The 20,216-nt window shown below is 40.9% G+C and overlaps 2 protein-coding genes across 6 annotated transcripts in view; one reads left to right on the top strand and one right to left on the bottom strand.

Moving 5' to 3' along the window:
• Positions 1 to 5,561: 5,561 nt before the first annotated feature.
• cd80/86 (cluster of Differentiation 80/86) lies at positions 5,562 to 13,475 on the bottom strand. Its single transcript, XM_084019256.1, has 8 exons — positions 13,116 to 13,475; positions 11,375 to 11,400; positions 10,453 to 10,514; positions 9,325 to 9,627; positions 8,607 to 8,882; positions 7,735 to 7,866; positions 7,541 to 7,592; positions 5,562 to 7,341 (listed from the first exon to the last, which is right to left on the bottom strand). Exons 1-8 carry the CDS (start codon positions 13,206 to 13,208, stop codon positions 7,293 to 7,295), a joined length of 993 nt encoding a protein of 330 aa, XP_083875382.1. The 5' UTR covers positions 13,209 to 13,475; the 3' UTR covers positions 5,562 to 7,292.
• A 3,235-nt stretch (positions 13,476 to 16,710) lies between these two features.
• dync2h1 (dynein cytoplasmic 2 heavy chain 1) overlaps positions 16,711 to 20,216 on the top strand; it is a 97,281-nt gene continuing 93,775 nt past the window's right edge. For 4 of the 5 annotated variants that reach the window (XM_084019150.1, XM_084019148.1, XM_084019149.1 and 1 more), the window contains exons 1-8: positions 16,711 to 16,817; positions 17,507 to 17,711; positions 17,839 to 18,012; positions 18,390 to 18,528; positions 18,671 to 18,789; positions 19,122 to 19,266; positions 19,713 to 19,858; positions 20,043 to 20,129. In XM_084019150.1, the coding sequence (XP_083875276.1) occupies positions 17,529 to 17,711; positions 17,839 to 18,012; positions 18,390 to 18,528; positions 18,671 to 18,789; positions 19,122 to 19,266; positions 19,713 to 19,858; positions 20,043 to 20,129 (993 nt within the window). In that variant the 5' untranslated portion in view covers positions 16,711 to 16,817; positions 17,507 to 17,528. The remainder of the gene's footprint in view (positions 16,818 to 17,506; positions 17,712 to 17,838; positions 18,013 to 18,389; positions 18,529 to 18,670; positions 18,790 to 19,121; positions 19,267 to 19,712; positions 19,859 to 20,042; positions 20,130 to 20,216) is intronic. The other variant, XM_084019147.1, reaches the window with a different exon arrangement.

The raw sequence follows: 20,216 nt of genomic DNA, 5'->3' as shown, positions 1-20,216 counted from the left end.
TCTTGTGGGTGCTAGCTGCTTTTCTGAAAGGGAGAGACTAATCACTTTTGGCCTGCTGGGTGGTTTTCATTCCCCGTGGTTGGTGCCCTGCCGGGCGAGTCATTTCCCATACATGTGCTCTGCTTTATGGGCAAATGAAATACTAAAAGGCCTTCTTCGAACCCTGCATTGGATATATCCTTGCCTTACAAGGTTTGCTGAAGTCATAATTCAATAAACCAAACCCAGAGCAGGGCATCTCTTTCCACGGCATCAACTCCTGCTCCTTGTAAACTTGTTCTCCTCGCAAACTTGTTAAAATACCACTGCCCACACGAACCAAAAGCCATGGTTAGTGTGATGGAAATTGATGAACGGATTTATGTTATGTCCTGCTCCTTTTGAGGTAACTACAACAGTTATTACTTCAGATATAATTAAGCCATACTTGCCAAAAGTCAGATTACATGCTCCTGGTGCTGCATTACTTATAGATGCTGTGCCATGCTCCGAAGTAATGATGTGTAAGGAATGCGAGCAAACTAAGAATTATTGGTATTATTCTGATTATTCTGAACTCATTTCACATCTGGGGCATCCAGGAAGGTAATCATACACTCACGAAAGCCTTTTCCTTGATCTCTGTCTCCCTGAACCCATACACATTGTATCACTTTGGGGCTCCAACCTGCTGTTTGGTTGCTTAGTGTGTGTGTGTTCGCCAATGTGCATGTACACTGTGAGTAATAATGTCTGGAGTAGGTCAGCTCTCAAATTGATTGTTTTGACAACTTAAAACTGCATTTCAAGAGTAGCTAGCTTCCGTACCTTGACATATATGTGAGTGAAACGACAGGCAGGACATAACGTTGGAAGGGTTTGATCATAGAAAAGGTGAGCTGACCGCCTTCTCTAGCTCTGTGCAGCGCCGAGGATAGATAAATATTATGATATTATTGGTTGAAATGGGTTGGTACTATCTGACATGCATTATATTTTGGATCTAAAAATGTGAAGGAATTTATCTTTTGTATTTTTTTTTCAGCATATATTGTTCAATAGGTGCACAATATGCCCTGAGATGTGATCTCATTCCAGCTTGACTTTAAGAATTCAAACCACATTCACACCTCTAAACATTCACGAGTGCACACAACACACACACACACACACACACACACACACACGCACACACACACACACACACACACACACACACACACACACACACACACACACACACACACACACACATTTGCATGCACGTGTATGGCCACATTCACCCTGCAAATGCAAGCAGCACCACACAAAGGTATGAGTGCAAATGCATTAGTGCAGTCATGCAAACAGGCTTGTGCACTGCAAACAAGTGCATATTCTCTGTCAGGCTGGTGGGCCAGCACTCTCCCTTGGAAACACACACATACACACACACACACACACACACACACACACACACACACACACACACACACACACACACACATAAAGAGGAGCGTTTGTACCCGTTCTGTCTTCGCTGGTCTATTTCTGAGGCGACGAGAAAATGATCAAAGCTATGTGATCAGGCTCCAGGAACGACCTTCTGACTGTCTCAGGTGTCTCTTATTACACACGCAAATACACACATGCATATGCACGCACCTTAATTTTTCTCTTCCATATGCTCTGATAAAATCTGTGGGAAAACTCACTCAAAACATTCTTTATTTGTCTCTGTATTTCAGGCACATTAGCGTCTGTGCACCCTGTCCCTCTTCCAGTCCCTAACCATGTCTGGGGGTGGAGATATATTTAAGGTTGCCGTAGAGAACTATTGGTGTCGAGTATCTCCAGCTTGCACAGCATGTTTTGACATTTTTCTTCATGTCTTTTCCCAGTTTCACTTGTGGCCCATTCAACTACAACTTTGAGCACCCACCATAACTTTAAATTTTCACATTTTCCCATCTCCACACTTCTTTCTTCTCACAACAACTGATAAGCAAAAGATATTAGTAAATACTTTGATAAATGTCACACTGCTGTTGCAACAGCCATTGGCAGACTTCAAATTAATTGACGAACATGGATGCACACACTTAGCAAACAACTTAATCATCTTTCAGTGTCACAACTTACATATTCTTAGTATTTTCTGGCTAGGATGCATATCTGATAACAAACAGTATTAGTAACATTGAAACATTATTATGTCTTGGCTCTGATTTACTGGAGGAAGGAACCACCCAGACATTAGCCATGTTTTAGTCATGGCCCCCGCTGGATTATTCATATCTTTCATTATCATTGCCCTGTCACCAACCAACTAAACCACACTGCCTCTTTAATCTACATTGTGCGTGAAGAAAAAAGGCAACCAAGCCAAGACTTTCTGGCTGTTCAGTGGCTTGCAGTGTGACAGAAAATGTCACAGCAACCAAATAAGTTCACCATAGTGGAATCCTTCATAGTGGAATCCTGGAAGTAGCAGGCTGTGAAATGGAAATGTCCACCCCGGCTTATCGCGTAGTAGAAAAGAACTGTGGAACAACAAGTAGCTAGGCATATAATGTTGTAGTAAGGACGACATGATGTCACTAGTCTTTCACAACACGCTTCTGACGGTCTTTGATGTTCAGTCTCTGCAGAAACATGAGGCTGCCATCCTTCTGCAGCCAACTGGGCATCTAAGTCAATCTCTCATGGTGGTCCGGTCTTCTCATTGGCTCCCCTCATATGATCCTCTCACGGGACAGTGGGCTTCAGCGTGATCACCTGTCTGAGAACAATGTCTACTGTACAGTTACACACACGCACAGTCACAGTATGGAAAGTGAAGGTGTTCTCTGAGTGTTTGTGCGTGTGTGTGTGCGTGTGTGTGTGTGTGTGTGTGTGAGAGAGGGCGTGTGTGTGTGTGTGTGTGTGTGTGTGTGTGTGTGTGTGTGTGAGAGGGTGTGCAAAAGTAAAGGTCACATCTTAAGCAGTTCTATAAATATTCAAAGGAGATGTGACTCCAGTCAATGCACACACACTAACACACACACACACACACACACACACACACACACACACACACACACACACACACACACACACACACACACTAACACACACACACACACACACACACACACTAACACACACACACACACACACACACACACACACACACACACACACACACACACACACACACACACACACACACACACACACACACACTTTAGGTATTGGGTCATGGCCTAGTTGAAAAAGCCTTGGCCAAAAACGCCTTCGGTGTATCACCATTACAGAGAGGTGTTAATAGTTCTATTGGGCGCTGAGCCAGCAAACATCTCTCTCTCTCTCTCTCTCTCTCTCTCTCTCTCTCTCTCTCTCTCTCTCTCTCTCTATCTCTATCTATCTTTCTCTCTTTCAAGTCTCTGCTGATGGTTTTTGGCTCAACCGAAAGCAGGACCACACATATACAGCGGCGTTGTCTCATCTTCTGACCAAGAGAAATATTGCCATTGATGCACATTCACAAAGTCCACAGTGGTTTCCAACAGTTTCATAAACCCGCCATTATGACTGTAAAGTAAAGAAAGCAATTCTTCTACCAGAAATATGCAAATTCCTCTCTATCTAATCTAAAGTTATAATAATACTATGTTTCTTTCTTTATCTCCTCTTCTTCTCTCCGGTGTGTTCGTGTTCTCTCCCCTATCTCAGGCCTCAGGTCATGGGTCAGAAAGCACAGAGGTGATAAATGCTTCCAGGTCACCACGTCTCTGAAGGTCAGGGAGAGGGTTTCTGCAGTGACAGCAACAACATGATCACTCAGCTGAAGCACCAGAGCTGAACCTCCTGACCCGCTCGGTCCCTCGCTGTCTCCGTTCCGTCTGCCTCATTCTGATTTCTTCCGACTTCCCCGCGTGTACAAAAGGTATCAGCGAGAGAGTTTACACAAGAAGGGGCGCCGCTAAACGTCAAATCACGAGGCGAAACATTCAAGAAGGTCTTGTAAAATGTGGACAAATAGATTAAAGTTATTAGTGTCTTCTCATACTTTCAAAATGAAATATATTTTGCACACATACATCCACTTTTCAGGTTCAGAGACGGTGAAATGCCCGGTGTTATTTTGAGAACTTCAGCCAATCTCCCTCATGGTGATCAGCTCCGCTCTCCTGCTTTGAATCAATGCCTTGGGCTCCAGCCCCCACACACACACACACACTAATCTAGTTGACTTTCATAACTAGTATAATCTGATTATAAATCCCCTGGTATGGACGCCACACAGCACAGTGTTGCAGAGGTCACATGCCGCTCGCTGAGAAATGCCACAGAACAATCTACGCACGCTCGCCCGGTTTACAGTGATGCAGCGATTACACACTCCGCTGCATCACTGTAAACCGGGCGAGCGTGCGTAGATTGTTCCTAATTATTAGATCTACTTTCTCCGCCTTGACCCATAATGTGTTAAATACTTTCATTCTAGCGTGCTTAATTCCATCAAATACCGGTGTTTCTGTCTCTAAAACGTGCATTTTCCATTACACAAGGTTAGTTCACAGTTTTATCAACAAAATTCACATACAAATTGAAATCCAAGGTATTTTTCACAGTAAGTTGTATTAAATGCCTTTGTTTCAAATAAAAGTTAAGGTTATTAACTTGTTTCTTGAACAAATAAATGGAAACAGAGCTTTTTAAATTGTTTTTCTATGCCGTCCATTGGTATTAGTCTTTCTTTTTGTTACAGTTGTCCCATTCCAAAACATAGATTTTTGTATAATGTACACAAACAATTCTCTGCTCTGATTTAGTGTATATTCAGTGGTAAGTTTTAGCGTTAAGATTTCCAAATAGTAGCTCTATCGCATGTTGAACCTAAGCGCCTCGTATCCTTTTCCAGTACCTCAAATTGACTAATGTTTATGTTTAAACCGAGTCTGACATGTGGTGTGTTTCTCCCACAGCCACCGCAGAGGAAAGTCCTCCCCGGTTTGTTTGGGTTAGACAGCGGAGGAATGAGGGAGGGAGGACAGAGAGATGGGGAGGGGAGTGGGGAGGTGAGGGGATGATGACAGGCGAATGGGGGGTGTGAGTGAGTTTGGACAATGCTCTCTGCATTTGAAAGAGGGGATAGGGGAAGAAAAGCCAGGGAGAAGGGGAGCGAAGGAGAGAAAGCGTGGGTGAGAGGAGAGGAGAGAGAGGTGGCAGAAGGAGAGGAGGGGAGCTCATGGGGGGTAATTAGAGGGAGGAGAGGAGTAGAAGGGAAATGATGGACGAAGGAACGTGAGGAGAAGGGGAAGGAGTGAATTTGTGTAACGAGGGAATGAAATGATGAAGGGAAAGAAAAATATGGGGAGGATAGATGTGGGGGGGGGGGGGGGGGTGCAGAGACCTTGGGGGTTACATTCCTGAAGTGCAACCAGCCTGGTGCTGCTCTGCTGCCCAATGTAAACACGGGGCAGAGAGGAGGACTGACAGCCTGTCACTGTGACTCATGAGACAGAGAGAACGCGAGCGATGAAGAGGAATGCTGTGATAAAAAGTGCAAAGAAGGTGAAGGAGACTGGGTGCAAGAGACAGAGATGTATATACAGAAGGACAGTTTATTGCAATGTGTACATCTATAATGTTAGACAGGACATCCCCTTGTCTCCTCTCTCGTAGACTCAATTCATTCATATGAGCACCTCTTCTCCTCCCTTCTTTGATGTTGTCTACAATCCTCTCCCCTTTCCTGCTCTTGTTTCTCATCCTTCTCCTTGCACATATTGAGGTCAGAAAGTCCTAATTTATCCCTGATAAAAAAAAGAGGGATTGTGCTTAATTGCTGTAAATTCCCCTTAGTATCGTTTCATTCTCCAAGTCAGATAATGCGGTACATTAATATTAGAGACTTCAGATGTTTAACACACAACACCAGCCATGACAGCAGCAGGAGATCCGTCTTGACTCTGTGGTGCTTGTGTGACATCTAGTGGCCAGTTTTAAAACGGTTTAATCTGTTGCAGCAGTTCAAACACAATATTCTGAACATATAATGAAAGTGTGAAAGTAATTCTCCTACAGTACAATAAAAAAAAAAAAAAATACACAAGTGTAATATATGTTATATTTAAGTAAGTAAAACGTTTCACAGACACAAGTCACAAAGTGCTTAACAAGGCAAATTTGAACATATTATATTTGAGTTCAAAATAATGAAAATTAGATTTATTTATAAATTATGTGAAACACAAACAACATAACATGGCCTGATAAGTGCTTTTTTACAGATAAAAAAAAACAAACAAAAAACAAAGCAGCCCTTTGAGATTATTTGATAATTCTGACTCAGAATAATTAATTTGGGGTATTATACATCCTTTCTCAGCGAGGAAGGATGAATAATACATACAATTGTGTAAACAGGTTAAATTATATTGAGAAAGAAAAAATAAAGAAAAAATAAATAATAGTTCATATGAGAACAGTCACCTGAGGGAAAAAATGTCAGAATTGCAAAGTTTAAAAAAATCTAAATCCTACGGGTAATATCAATTCCACACACAGTATGTAATTTATTTGTTTGCCTTTTCATATTCAATATTGCACCTTACCTAGAATACTGGAATCTATTGCTTGCAGAACACTTCCTGTACTGTAGTGAACAAATTTACTAAAACAGTATTGTAAACCTAATTAGAGCGTAACACTAAAGTAAAAAAACCAACTAAAACCAGTAAAAATCTGGATAAATTTAGGGATCAACAGTACCTTTCAATTATTTCAAAAATAATAAGTGGACACTAATAATGTTGACTGTTCTACAATGGCCATTAAATTAATACAATTTTAAAGTGCAACAACAAAATGACAGTCCAAAAGTGAAACTTGCAACATGTGTCACAGATCCCACTTCTGCATAGAGTCACTGTAACAATAATATAAACAAATAAAACAAGTAAAATAAAAGTTTTTTTTTTGTTGGGGGGGAGGGGGGGGCTTTTGCTTTCACCGCTCACAGAGCAGGAAAGTGTTTCCCCGAGAGACTGATTTCCCGGCGACAGCAACAATCTCACCACAAATGATTGGGAAAGTCCTTTTTGTTTTTGATCATTCCCCGTAAAAGTTCACTGATAAGGAGTACTTCCTTAAACACTTAAGTCAAGTGTTTTGGTGAAACGGTGACAGCGTGTGGTCGCCAGACTGCTGTAGTCTTTGGTCGTTCCTGGCTCGTACGCAGTCGGTCAGTACAGTCAAATGTAACATACATTTCAGTGATACTGTTTTAGTTCTAGATATGGCTCAATTAAAAAACAAGCACGCCTTCCTCTTCACCGACTTAACAGTCAGGGCGCCTCTTTCCCTTCTTTGTTTTCATTGAGGATCACTAGCTCCCTGGAAAAAAAACAAAAGAATCTGTGGTTACAAGATTTCGATTTTTGATGTGATGAAGTTACAAAGATTTTTTTGGGCAACTAGGAATTCATGAATTAATTTCTTGATGGCAGTTCATGGAATTCCTTATCGGTGCCATTTTGACATTACTGACAAATGTAAAAAGTATCCCAAGGATAAATTGTAAACATCCACTTACTCATGATCATGCTGTCCTCCAGTTACTTGACTTGTAGTTACTGCCACTGCTCCTGTAAGCCAACATAGAAATGGCTATGAGTTTTTTGTCTATTATACTGAGTCATTCACACTTGCATCGTTGTATTTTTGCAAACAGACATGCAGATGTGTGTAGAACACCTGTATTGTGACGATCCTAATATCTGTTCTTACCTCTCTGTGGTTTCCTGCACTTCCACCATAGAAGTGCCCCCACAATACTCAAGACCAACAGTGCTGCTATGAGAGCGATGGCTACTGCTGTCATATAAGGATTTTGAGGATCTGGTTGCTCTATGGGTGTACCTTCAGATGAGAACAACGTTTATCAGTATCAAAAACAAATAAGTATTTTCCTCATTTTCAACACATCTCATTAAAAAAAGAAAATGACAATGCGTTAGTGCTCTCAATGTTTTCTCCACCCTGGTGTGGGTGTCAGCCTCAAACCCATTTGTTCCTGCCGAAGATATAAAGCAGCACATCACAATCGTTTAGTTTCGCTTTTAGAAGTGTTAACAATTAACTAAAAGAGCTAGGCACTGCAGTTTCCAGCAATTATTACCCTGCCATGAGTAAATTGTATCGTGAGTATTGAGAGCATATATATAAGTGTACAGAGCAACTGAATAGTTCTTGGGCAATAACTCAATTTGAACCGGACTGATTGACAGAACGTGCATGGTCCCCAGAGGATGTACTTTTGTGTCTTTTCCTCCTCTAGTGCCATCATCTGGTCAAAATCTAAGTCGGTCAAATACCTGCTTCACTAATGATATCCCCACCAGCCTCAGCTGTACTTTGTTTGTTGTAAGCAAATGCTAACATGCTAAACTAAGTCATTTTACCTGCTAAACGCCATGTTACCAACGTGTAGCAGGTATGATGTTACCATGTTACAGATGTTGGAATTTAAAGTCAAAGCACAGCTGTGTCTACTACCATCCTCACACTTCCAAAAACCTTCCCAGGGTTTAAAAGCACAAAATAGATTTTGGCGGAGAAACCATTGGGACTGGTCTTTTTGAGTTTAGTGAGCTACTCACAGACTGAGAACTTGTCTGAGGTGACGTTGCCCACAGAGCACCAGATGGACGTCAGCTCTCCACCAGAGCAGTTGCATTCTGCGGTGCTTGATCGGTTGACCATCATGGTGACCCGATCGATGGCTTTGCTGTTGTTCAAGACCGTGCAACTCTCCGGTATTTGCCACTTCACCTCCACGTCCGGGTAGCCGCCATGTGAGGTGCACGTGACGAGGCAACTGGAATTGTGCTTTTCACTGCTGCGTTGCACCACCAGTGCAGGTTTGCTGTAGTTGGCTGGAAGGAAGAAAGGGTGATCAGTGAGTTGGTGTCCAGTTAAAGTGCCATTCAACTTTTAAATGAGGATGCAAAGGGTTTTCATGGAGCCTCCCTAAGGCCAAGGTCACAGGTTGGACAAATAACCTTTGAATGAGTGAGAATGAATGAGAGTCCTGTTTATTCAGCTGGCCAGAACAAATACTCATACTTCTGTGTTCAAATTAGATCAAATACAAGGACTTGACTTGTCCTGTGTTATTCCAATTGTTAATATAGGGAATATTATATCCCCACCAGATATAAGTGGTGATGCAGATAATGATAGTCTAAGCAATCAATATATTTTTCACCTACGACGAGGGCCTATCTCTGAATTCTCTATGTATATACATTGGTATTCCCTCATTGTAAAGGGTTGAAAATCAAACAATCAAATGTATTTTTAAATGTTAACACATACCTGTGACAGTGAGGTTAATTCCTATTACAGTTACAACATTGTCATTGTCGCGGTACCGGATAGCGCACTTGTAGGCACCATTGTGTGAGACGTTCAAACTGTCCATGTGTATAGTCCAGTCCTCATCCAGTATGGTGTTCTGCCATTTTCCTGTTAGGTTCTGTGATTCGTGGTAGCCATTTATAAAGACGTCCTCCCCCGTCTGAAAGTACAAAAACGCCAATGACCTTTGTTTGTCAACGGGGCAGTGAAAGGCCACTTTTCCACCGACCTCCCCTCTCAGCTGAATCGGAGCATGACTTTCTGGAAAAGAGAAGTCAAAGAGTTAAGGATTATAGCATGCTGGGAAACCTTCCATGGAACAGAAGTTATCTTGGAGAAATGTTTTAAAGATAAAATCAAGAAGAGGACAAATGTCTTATTGATAGTATTACTGAATCAAGCCAAAACCATTAACAACCATTTATGATTCGACCTGAAATAAACCTATATGATGAGTAAAGAGTTATTTCAACACTCTTCATTTATTTGCTGCCCATTCATGACGTATTAGACTAAGCTCAGTTCCTCTTTCAGCCTGTGTGTCCCTTCATGATTTGCATGATAAAGGTCAAAGTATCGAAAGTGACGTAACAATGAGCAATAAAAGGTCACATTGTGTGTAGGTGTTTTTGGCCACTCCAACATGTCTGTCTTTGACTTCTTATAGCTTTATTCACCAGCCAGTTTGTCTGTCTGTCTGGGGTGTCTGGACAGGTATCTCATGTTTAATCTCATATCTCATTTTCTATCTCATATTTCATTCATGGGCCTTAAAGTGAAACAAGCGTCTTTATCTTCTGTACAGTGATGTATTTCCCAGTCAAATGGAATATTTCAGTGGTGTAAAGTAAAAAGAGGAATTTAAATCGCCAGTAAAAATGTTGACGTAGTTATTTGAATGTTAAGAAGCTTCAAAGCGGCTGTTTTGTATTACATAATATGTTTGGTGTTTACTCCGTGTGCAACGAAGCATGGCATTGTGATATGACTCGTGCCCATTTAAATGATTTAGATCAACAACGGCTTCCCCTGTAAGACGAGTATAACAGTGTGTTGTTGAGGCGATGATACGACGAAACTGCTCACCTGTGACGGAAGAGTGCCACGTCAAAACCAATGCCAGTAACCAGAGGGAAAGCCTTGGGTTTCTTGGAAGACAGGAGGAAAGTTCATTTTTATTTCACGTGGTTACTCCGGTTATGCTGTGGCATAGATACTTAATAATAGGTAATAATGTGGTAACTCCCCTAGCCCTGGGCCCACAGATACAGTGATTTAGTGGTTCAGTGTGTCACTATGAACCAGATTTTCTCTTCTTGACTGAACTTGCCCTCCTCTGTCCATTTGAGATGACTGTGCCACCTCTAATAAACAAGTACACACTCAAAGGTTTGATTAATGTGAAGCCTGACACACAGTTCTGAGGTAGTAATATGTTACTTTATGCATAAAGAGATACTTCATATCAATACCCCCCCCCCCCCCCCCCCCCCTCAGAGAGTGAGGAGGGTTATTGATGGAAACATTGTTGGCCATGTATGACCATGTCATACATTTTTGTGTTGTTGCTTCTGTACTTTTCTCTACATTCTCTACACGTTTTCAGGCATCATCATTTTTAATGTATTCCTTGTTCCAGCCCTAGTTCTCTAGCGCCACATAGTGGGCACAGGGCACACCACGCACTCCACGTGAAATGATGTCTGTGTTTAAGCGCATAGCACCGCTTTCAGCTTTAATATTATTGTTAGGTTTACAGCTCTACGTTGGAATGATGTTGTCAACAGCTGGATTACTTCAGTAGAAGTGTAATTTAAGACTTTATTACCAGACTAGGAAAAGAGTCTATTAATTCATGGAAGAATGAACTATCTGTGCCAGAGAGAAGGCATTGGATTAAGATGCAGTGTCACAAACGTGGACTATAGACTTTGAGTGAGTCACAGCATTGGAATGTCTACTACTGACTTTTCAGAAGCATGAGGTAACAGACAACGGCAGTACTTACAGAGAATGTGATCTGCAACGTGAAGCCTGTTGAAAAGACAAAAACAAAACGTGAATCACTGTGATAGGATTGATTATCACTTTCAATTCGTTCATAGTAGCAGTAATCAGGCTGGAATCTTTGGCCTGTGGGTCATTTTCAGGTTTAAGTCTAGAATCTAAGTCTCTGTAATGTCTCTAAGTCCTCTCAGACTTTGTGCAACCTACGTTCATACAGTAAACCCAAACAAAACGCAATCTCATCTGAAATATCTGATTGGCCCGTCAGTCGTGCGATGGAAAATTATTTTTGTTACCCAAAGGAAAGCCCATCCAAACAGTGTTTTCAACAGACACCAAAATAGAGGAAAGACCCAGTGAGTCAGAGAAAGCCTGTTTCTTCGATGTGTAAGGTGTATTATCTTCCCTGTCCTTGTATTTCCCTGTTACACTGCAGCCTTCAACTAACACAATTCAAATACTGCCTGAGATTTACGGTCTAGTGGGCTACAAGCTTATAAAACATTTATGTCTTTAAGGATATTGTTACACACTCGCGAAAAAAATAACATACACAGACTGCTTTTACCAGAAAAGCTCCTTGTATTGCATTTAAAGCACAAATACACAGAATCGACTGGTAGGGGAAACACCACAAGAGCAGAACAGCTCAACAGAAACCACATCAGAGGGAATTCCCAATGGCCATATAATGGTGTTTAGTTTCAGCGAAAGAGATATGAAAGTCATATTATATATAGCAGTTATCTGATTTAATACAAAAACTTTGCATAAAGTGCTGCCTTCATGAGAGCTTTTCTTCTGCTGAGACTGTCAGAGAGGTGCTGAGTATATGTGATCATGACACCAACGTTTACAGGAGCAATCAAACAGTTGCACACTCAGGCTTTATGGGAATTCCCTCATGACGCCACATGATTTACACAGCAGAAGCCAGCCGTATTGTTTCGATTCAAACGCCTGCCCGCCCTTTTTTTTCCAAATAGTAAAGCAGTGAAACCACGTGCCAGCACACATTCGTTTTATCTTATCTCACCTCGAGTCCGTTTTTGTTGAGTGAAACCGATTAAATCGAGGTGAGTTTTGTGGCAGGAGTGGTTGGTTTGTCTCGATTGCTACACAGCTGAAAGTGTTTTTCTCAAGAAGAGAAGAGACAATGCACCAACTTTCTATTTCCTTTCTCTTTTTTAGAGTCTGCTCTACGCTGGATAATGGCTTCATTATCAATTCCCATCCCCGTAATGTCCTCAACACTATTGTCACTTAAACCAGTCCCGTATGAAATCAGTATTTACACTAACATGGGATATCTTTCCCTCGCTCTCACAAATATACACAGCAAGCCGTGGAAATGATTATTATTTTTTTATATGAACTCTGCATAGGCTACTTGCAGATATTATTCCTATTGGAATATAGTCAAATGTTGCAGTACTAGAGTACTAGAGTTTTGTATTTAACTACTTCTGCTGCATTCTACGATCTAGTTCTGGAAAACGAGTTCTTCCTGTGAAGATTTTGAGAACACAAGTTCACATGTTTACTTATCCATACACTACATTCATGGGCTCCTTTTCCACATTTCAAGTACTTCTTCCCTACAGACAACTATGTAAATGCATGAGACAGTCTTCCTTTATGACATCATCGTGACAGAAAACAATAGCCTTATTCACAACGACAAAATGAATTGTTTTCTAAAGAGACGAGATAAAGAGGAGAGGACAAAAGTGAGCTCTTACCATCTTGCTGTGCGGCCGCTGAAGGTCTGGCAGACTGAGAGAACGGACTTCCTGTTCACACTCACACAAGGAGGGTGGAGTTGAATGAGTCATTAGTTTTCTAAGAACCTTTTCTTTTTTTTTTAAATCACAGTCAGCAAATGAAAAAGCCTTCCTGACTTGTCATATAAAAGACAGGTGCTATTACATTTAATAACACTCAAGTTTCCCAGTCAGCCACGGCAGCGACAGTGAGCCATAAGTCATGATGTCTTTCTTATAAAAGGCCTGTGGTAAAAAAAAAAAAAAAAAAAAAAAATTAAATATGGTAAGTTGTTTTGCTGAGATTCAACTGTTAAGCAGCATAGAGTTCCACAGAATTGTGTGGCTATGTGTGTGTGTAGGCAGATGTTACGGAGACGTCAGAGGAAATTAGGAACTTCATGCACTTCCCTGTCTGATCACCAGCTCAGCATCACCTGACCATGACCTATGAATTCTTTGTAAGACCATTTAACGTGGCAGTAATCAGCAGTGGTGCATAACATTATCTTGCTGTGTCTTTAAATCATGTGTTTCGGAATACGTTACAACTGAATGACAATGAATGTTCAGTGAGGAAGAAGAGGAACTTAAGATCTTCACCGTAGTTTCATGACAGGCAGCCATTATTATTGACTTTAACTTTGGGCAGGAGGGGGAGAAGTGGAAGCAATTACTTTCTTTATGTAGACAAACCTTTTATCAGTTTGGATTAGTGTTTTCTGACTGGAATGTAGTAAAAATAATCCTATATTGTGAAAGCAGAGAAAGCAATCGCACACATGTCATCTAATCCGATTTAGAGTAATAATTCAATACATAATATGTATGTATTTCTCCTTTTTGAGCTGCAAATGTAGCCATTTGGCCCTGTAAGAATAATTAGGCACAGCCAATATCTCTATCCTGCCATCTCCCACTTTGATTGGTCTCATGGAGAGTGCTACAATTTGTGCACAAATTACCGCATGTCACAATATCTCAGATGCAGCTCATCAGATTCTCACAAAATGTTTCTTAGATACAGGCGGTGTGTTTTTTCGCCCCCTGCATAACATCCAGTATACTCCCACAGGTTGTTTGCCCGTTACACCTCTGCAGCTACGTGTTTCACATTCACTTTTTGTCCTTTGTTCTGCTGTCACGTCTTTTCACTTCTGTTTTCAGATCGCTTTGCTATAGCACTTTGTTTAATGCACAATATTCAAATAAGTATACTGTCATACATACCCATAATCATTACCCACTTATCTCCTATTAATCACCATTCAAAAAGTGGGGGTAAATATTTATGAAGTGGTTCTTACCTCACCCACTGTTACCACTGTGCGACAACCACCATGTTCTTTTTTTTTTTTGTCTTTTCATAGCTCCTTGTTAATTCTCCTTTGCTGCTTTGATTGATCTTGTGATATTTTTTCCAATGAAGTCATGGGAAATTGATGAGAATAAAAACCTGTAGGTTTCATTATTAAACACCCATAGCATGAATGAGACCACACACACACCCATGAACAAGTCTGTTGGTCATGATATGCCCTTGAACTGTAGTGTGTATCCCTGAACATTTTAACAAAATTACCCAGAAAGAACAGACTCCTCCTCATTTGCCCGTGACTCACCGTTATTATTTCTATTTAGGCCGTCACAACACAGATTTTGAGTGTGTGTATGAATTATTGTCAAAATGCACATTATCACTCATGCTATCACATTTGCATGTCTTTATTTACATATTAACCAATAACTTGCATTTGTATTAAAAGAACGATGAAAAGGCATTGTAGAAAATCTTCATATGACCTCTAGAAGAACACCCACAGGGTGCCTTACAGGAATTTGTTGGGCAGTGTGTGTGGGAGGAAAGGCTCTATCCTAACCAAAATGTCCAAACGAGTTAAACAGATCAGTTCTCATTATTCTGGGGGATTTTTAAACTCAAAAACAATCTCACATTTACTACAACCAGCATCTTTTTACAGTGACTTCCTGTCTGAAAACTGCTCCCTGAAACATGATATCAAGACAATAAAAAGCACTGCAGTACTGTCTATCAGCTACCTGCTTGTCTATCTGCACTATACATTTGTTTGTGTTCCACTAAGTGTTGCACCTCTTTTTAGCGACTGTTATGAAGCAAAGGTTTGTCAGTGAATCTCTCTGGCCTAGTACAGATAGGAGAACTGATGATTCAAGAGGCAATAGCAAGGAATTGTTTAGAGACTGTTTTGAGAAATTGAATGTAGGTGCAAATATGGTATATCAGTGATTATTAAACAATAAATATATCACCCATCATACTGATTTCCCAAAGCTTTAATTTAGTGCAGTCGGGTAAATGAGCAGTTGGATGTGAGGACGCCAACAGCATCCTTTCTATCTACTGTATGTAAGTCAGTGACAGAAATGAAAACTAGTTACATTTCAAGGGATACTCTCTCTCTCTCTCTCTCTCTCTCTCTCTCTCTCTCTCTCTCTCTCTCTCTCTCTCTCTCTCTCTCTCTCTCTCTCTCTCTCTCTGTGTGTGTGTGTGTTTCTTAAATCAGGTCCTTCTTTATTATCTAATATTGAAGCCCTGTCTTGAAGTGGGCATATGTCAAATTCTAGTTTTAAGACCATTATTTTATTATTTGTTCAAATCAAATCAAATCAATTTATTTGTAAAGCACATTTAAAAACAAACAAAGTTGACCAAAGTGCTGTACAGTTCAGTGAACACAAAATTACAAACAAAAATGACACACACATTGAGACCACACTTGAGACCATCAGGGACATTTAAAGGCCTGGGCAAACAAAAAGGTTTTTAGATTTGCCTTAAAGGCAGCTGCAGAGGAGGAGCACCTAATTGAAGTGGGTAGGCTGTTCCATAGTCTTGGGGCTGCAATGGCAAAGGCACGATCGCCCTTTCCTCGTAGCCTAGACCAGGGAACGGTCAGGAGCTGTTGATTCGAGGATCTAAGAATCCTTGGGTTGGAAAGGGGGGAGAGTAGGTCACAAATGTATTGGGGGGCCAGGCCATGTAGTGCTTGAAAAACAAATAAAAGAACTTTAAACTCTGTCCTGTACTTGATGGGGAGCCAATGAAGGGATGCTAGTATGGGTGTTATGTGTTCTTGCCTCAATCTGGCAGCAGAATTCTGAACCAACTGTAAGCGCCGCGGGATAGTGATGACTGGCTAATACCTAAATAAAGTGAGTTGCAATAGTCCAGCCTAGAGGTAATCAAGGCGTTGGTAACTGTATTAAGGTCAGAGAGGGAGAGAATTGATTTAAGTTTTGAAATGTTTCGTAGTTGGAAAAAACAACTTTTCACCACAGAGTTTATTTGTTTGTCAAATAAAGGAAAAGGAAACAGGTGTGTATCTCTTTCTCAGTCGACTTCCGTGGGTGCTGAAGATGAGCACATTTCACAACCCACAACGACACTAATAATAACAATATGAATACCACGAGCTTCTCAAAAGGACCTAATGTGCTTGGCTGCGGTGCAGATGTTCTACGTAAATTACGTAAGTGTATTGCGTAGTCCCGTTGTGTCATGTGGTACAAAAGAACGTAGTTGCTGCCTGGTAACCACGCAAGCATAATCTTGGAGACACGAGTATTATATTGCCAAAGCTTACCGTCATGAATTGACCCACCAAAAGCTCCCTAAGTCGAACTTCTGGTGTAACAACGGTATGAAACCAAGGTTTCTATTAGTTTGCTGTCAAGCCAGCTAGCTAACATGCTTAACTGTAATTCTGGGGGTTTGCGAGCTAACGTTAGCTAAGTAGCCGGTGTTCTTATTTACCATTGCTTACTTGTAGATAATTCTGCACCATTACTTTGAATGTTATCATTTAAGCCCTTCCCATGTAACGTTAAAGAGACGAAAGGGCTTTAAATAAAGAGAATTGGCTGGACGCTGATGTTAACGTCTTTCAGCGCTAGCACATTTAAAGCTAGTATTGTGAGCTAACTGTTGAGCAGAGATGTTATAGCGCTTGTAACGTTAGCACTCCGATACACTAATTTACATGTTATCGTACTCAACAATCTTTCGGTTAAAGTAACGAGTTAGTTGCATAGCTAGTGAACCTGAAATATTGAACGGCCATGTAGTTTGACGGAGCCTAATGTTACTTCTTTATTCTTGTATAGAATACAAAGTTAGTTGCGTAACCGACGCTCGTTTTAGCTGAAGTGAAAGCTTTGTATGCATGTATGTATGTTTATTTATTGATGCAGCAGTATATCCTGGATATAAGATTTCAACACGTATCAAAATGAGGAAGTTATGAAAACAGAAAATCTCCAAAAAAACTGAAAAAGGACTTGTACTATACCAAACTGTGGTCACACTGGTTTCTGTTCATCTGTCTCAGCATTAGTCACTGCAGCTGAAAGATGCCCAACTGTTCAGATGATGCTCGCAAAAACTTTATCCTGACCACAGCTGGAAACTTCTATGAGATAAAGCCTTCGTGGTCTCTGGCTGACAGCCCAGAGCTCAATAACTTCTTGGACGACGGAAATGAATTTGTCCTGTCCATCAGCAAACATGACAATGACCTTCGCTTGTCAAACAAGGTAACACAAATGTTAAAAGCATGTGACAATGTTAAAGAAAATCCTTGTCCACGAGTGAAAGAATTTGACTCAGGCCTCCTAAGGTAAACATCCAAACCTTAAACCAGTTGACTTGTTTTGTAAACAGATTGACGCATTGGGGAACAGTAGAGAGAAGGTGTTGGTGTTCTTCAAGCTGCATCCTACGGTGATCACAGAAGACAATATTCACCAGAGCCTCCTTGTGTCATCCATGCTGGAGTCTCCCATCAACACCCTCTACCAGGCTGTAAGACAAGTCTTTGCACCTGTACTGCTGAAGGTGAGTCTGTCTCTGCGTATTAAATCATTTCATAGATGCTTTTGAAAGTTGTAAGCGTAGGTAGGTACATCAAGCAGGGTTAACGCTTCTGCTAGACTACACCATCAACAAAAAAATCACAGCAAATATCAGTATGTAACAGGTCTGAAACTGCCATGTGGGACATATTTCAAGTTGGAATTAGGCAAAACATTTCCTGTATATGTAGTCTTTGACTATTAAAATAAACTTGACATAATAATAAAAAAATATACTGTACATAATTAGTGGGTTTTCTGCTGTAACTTTTTATGAAGGGATTTATAACACCGCAGCTGAGAGTGTGACTATGTAGTCTAAAACTAGAAAAAGTGTCTCTCTCTTTCACTTCTCTCGAGGATGAGCACTGGCGTTCAGCATTTGACCCTAAGCTGGCAGGCCTGCTGAGTGAGCTGGAGCTTGGCCTGGGCTCAGTGGTCCGCCAGTCTGGAGCACAACCCTCTGCCAAGAGGGGCCGCACAGACGAAGATGTCCTCGGTATGCATACTTATATAAAAGGAAAATTGATGCACAGCGCTGGGAACTTTTAATATATGTGCATAATGGCAGTACACCTTTCACAAAGAGTTATTAATTACATGTCTAAACAGGATTCCCATTTGTTTGATGCTCCATGCAGGCATCTTGACTCCCAGTGATGAGTTCCAGTACTGGGATGATCTCTCTGAGTCTGCGGAGAAGAACAGTGTGAGAGAAAGGGCTACCTACTTCATTGAGCAATTTAAACTCATACAAAAGGTATGCAAGAAAAACCCTTATGTGTCAAGACTACATAAAAAAATAAGTTATTGCATTTACTAGATGTTGTTTTTACATGTATACTGGGTGGTTGCTAAGTGAATTACAATTACTGAGATGAAGATGCAATCTGTAACTGTACCAAGTAATGATTCTGCAGATGGGTTGGTTAAACAAAGTCATTATATCTCAGTACATTTTGTTATTTTCAAGTAATTGTGAGTCTTGGCATTTACATTATTTTACACACAGTTTTTAATTTTGAAGCTGATACTTGACATGGCAGGGATCTAAGTGGGAACTAACTGTGTGTCTCTTTGTGTTTCCAACAGGAGTATGGTGGTCTTGATGGCTTGTCTATGCCTGATGTCGTTGATCTGGTGGAACAGAGCAGAGACACTCTGGATGATGTTTGGAGGCAGACCGATTTTGAGCCTTACCCAGAAACACGCATGGCCCGACTCATGGATGTAATTGGTATGACGCTCTCACACAGAAGCAAACCACAACCAGGAAATGAAAACAAATATTTGCGTCAAGTGTACTGTTTTGCAAATATAATTTAACTACTACGTCTGTAAAGATTCTTAGTCATCCAGGTCATAGTAATCTTTGAGAGCAAGCCCAGATGCCTACGCTTTCAAAGTATAGCTACTGATGTGGTTTATGAACTGCACATCCCTCAACATTGTTTTCCGAGGAACTCTCCTGTAAACAGGAACTACTGTATTCAGAACATGGCTTGTTACTAACAGAGATCCTACATAACAAACATTGCATTGCCTTTAACTAAAGTAGTTTGGCAATTGTGGAGTAACTCTGTGCAGATGGGTACTTTCCCTGTGTTTGTATGTTGTTGTATGACGGTGTCTGGGTGCTTTTTTTCTTCTTATCTTTTCTTTTTGTGTGTGTTTGTGTACAAGGTGGAGCACTGGGAAGATATGTTCAGAGGAAGCTGAGCGGTCTTAAAATCTTTGAGGTTCCATTTGTATCTGTGAGGGGGAACCTGAGAATGGGCGTTGCCGTCTGTGAACAGTGGGTTGTCATGTGTGAGCACCTGACTGGACAGGTATGGAAAATTGAAAAATGGGGAAATAGTATGCATAAAAAAAATAAAAAAAAATCAGCTGGAAAGAATGGATTTAAACGTAGATGGTGATTTGAAAATCTATCTTATGAAATAATAAAGAAGAAGACCATCAGTTCGATTGTGGTAAACACTGAAAAACATTTAATTGCCTCGTCTTTCTCAGGTGTGGAAGAGACATGCTCCACATCCTTGGAAGGGAAACAAGCACTGCCCGCAAACCCTTCATTGCCTTGCAAAACGTTTGGATGAGGTAGGACTCAAATGAACAAATCTAGGTTTAAAAGAAACACTTTCTGTAGAGCCCCACTAACAATCCCCCCCCCCCCCCCCCCCCCAC

This window comes from Eutrigla gurnardus, assembly GCF_963514095.1.
Source record: "Eutrigla gurnardus genome assembly, chromosome: 10".
NCBI lineage: Eukaryota > Metazoa > Chordata > Actinopteri > Perciformes > Triglidae > Eutrigla > Eutrigla gurnardus.
The sequence above is the reverse complement of the archived record's forward strand: the minus strand, read 5'-3'. Positions and strand labels throughout refer to the sequence as shown.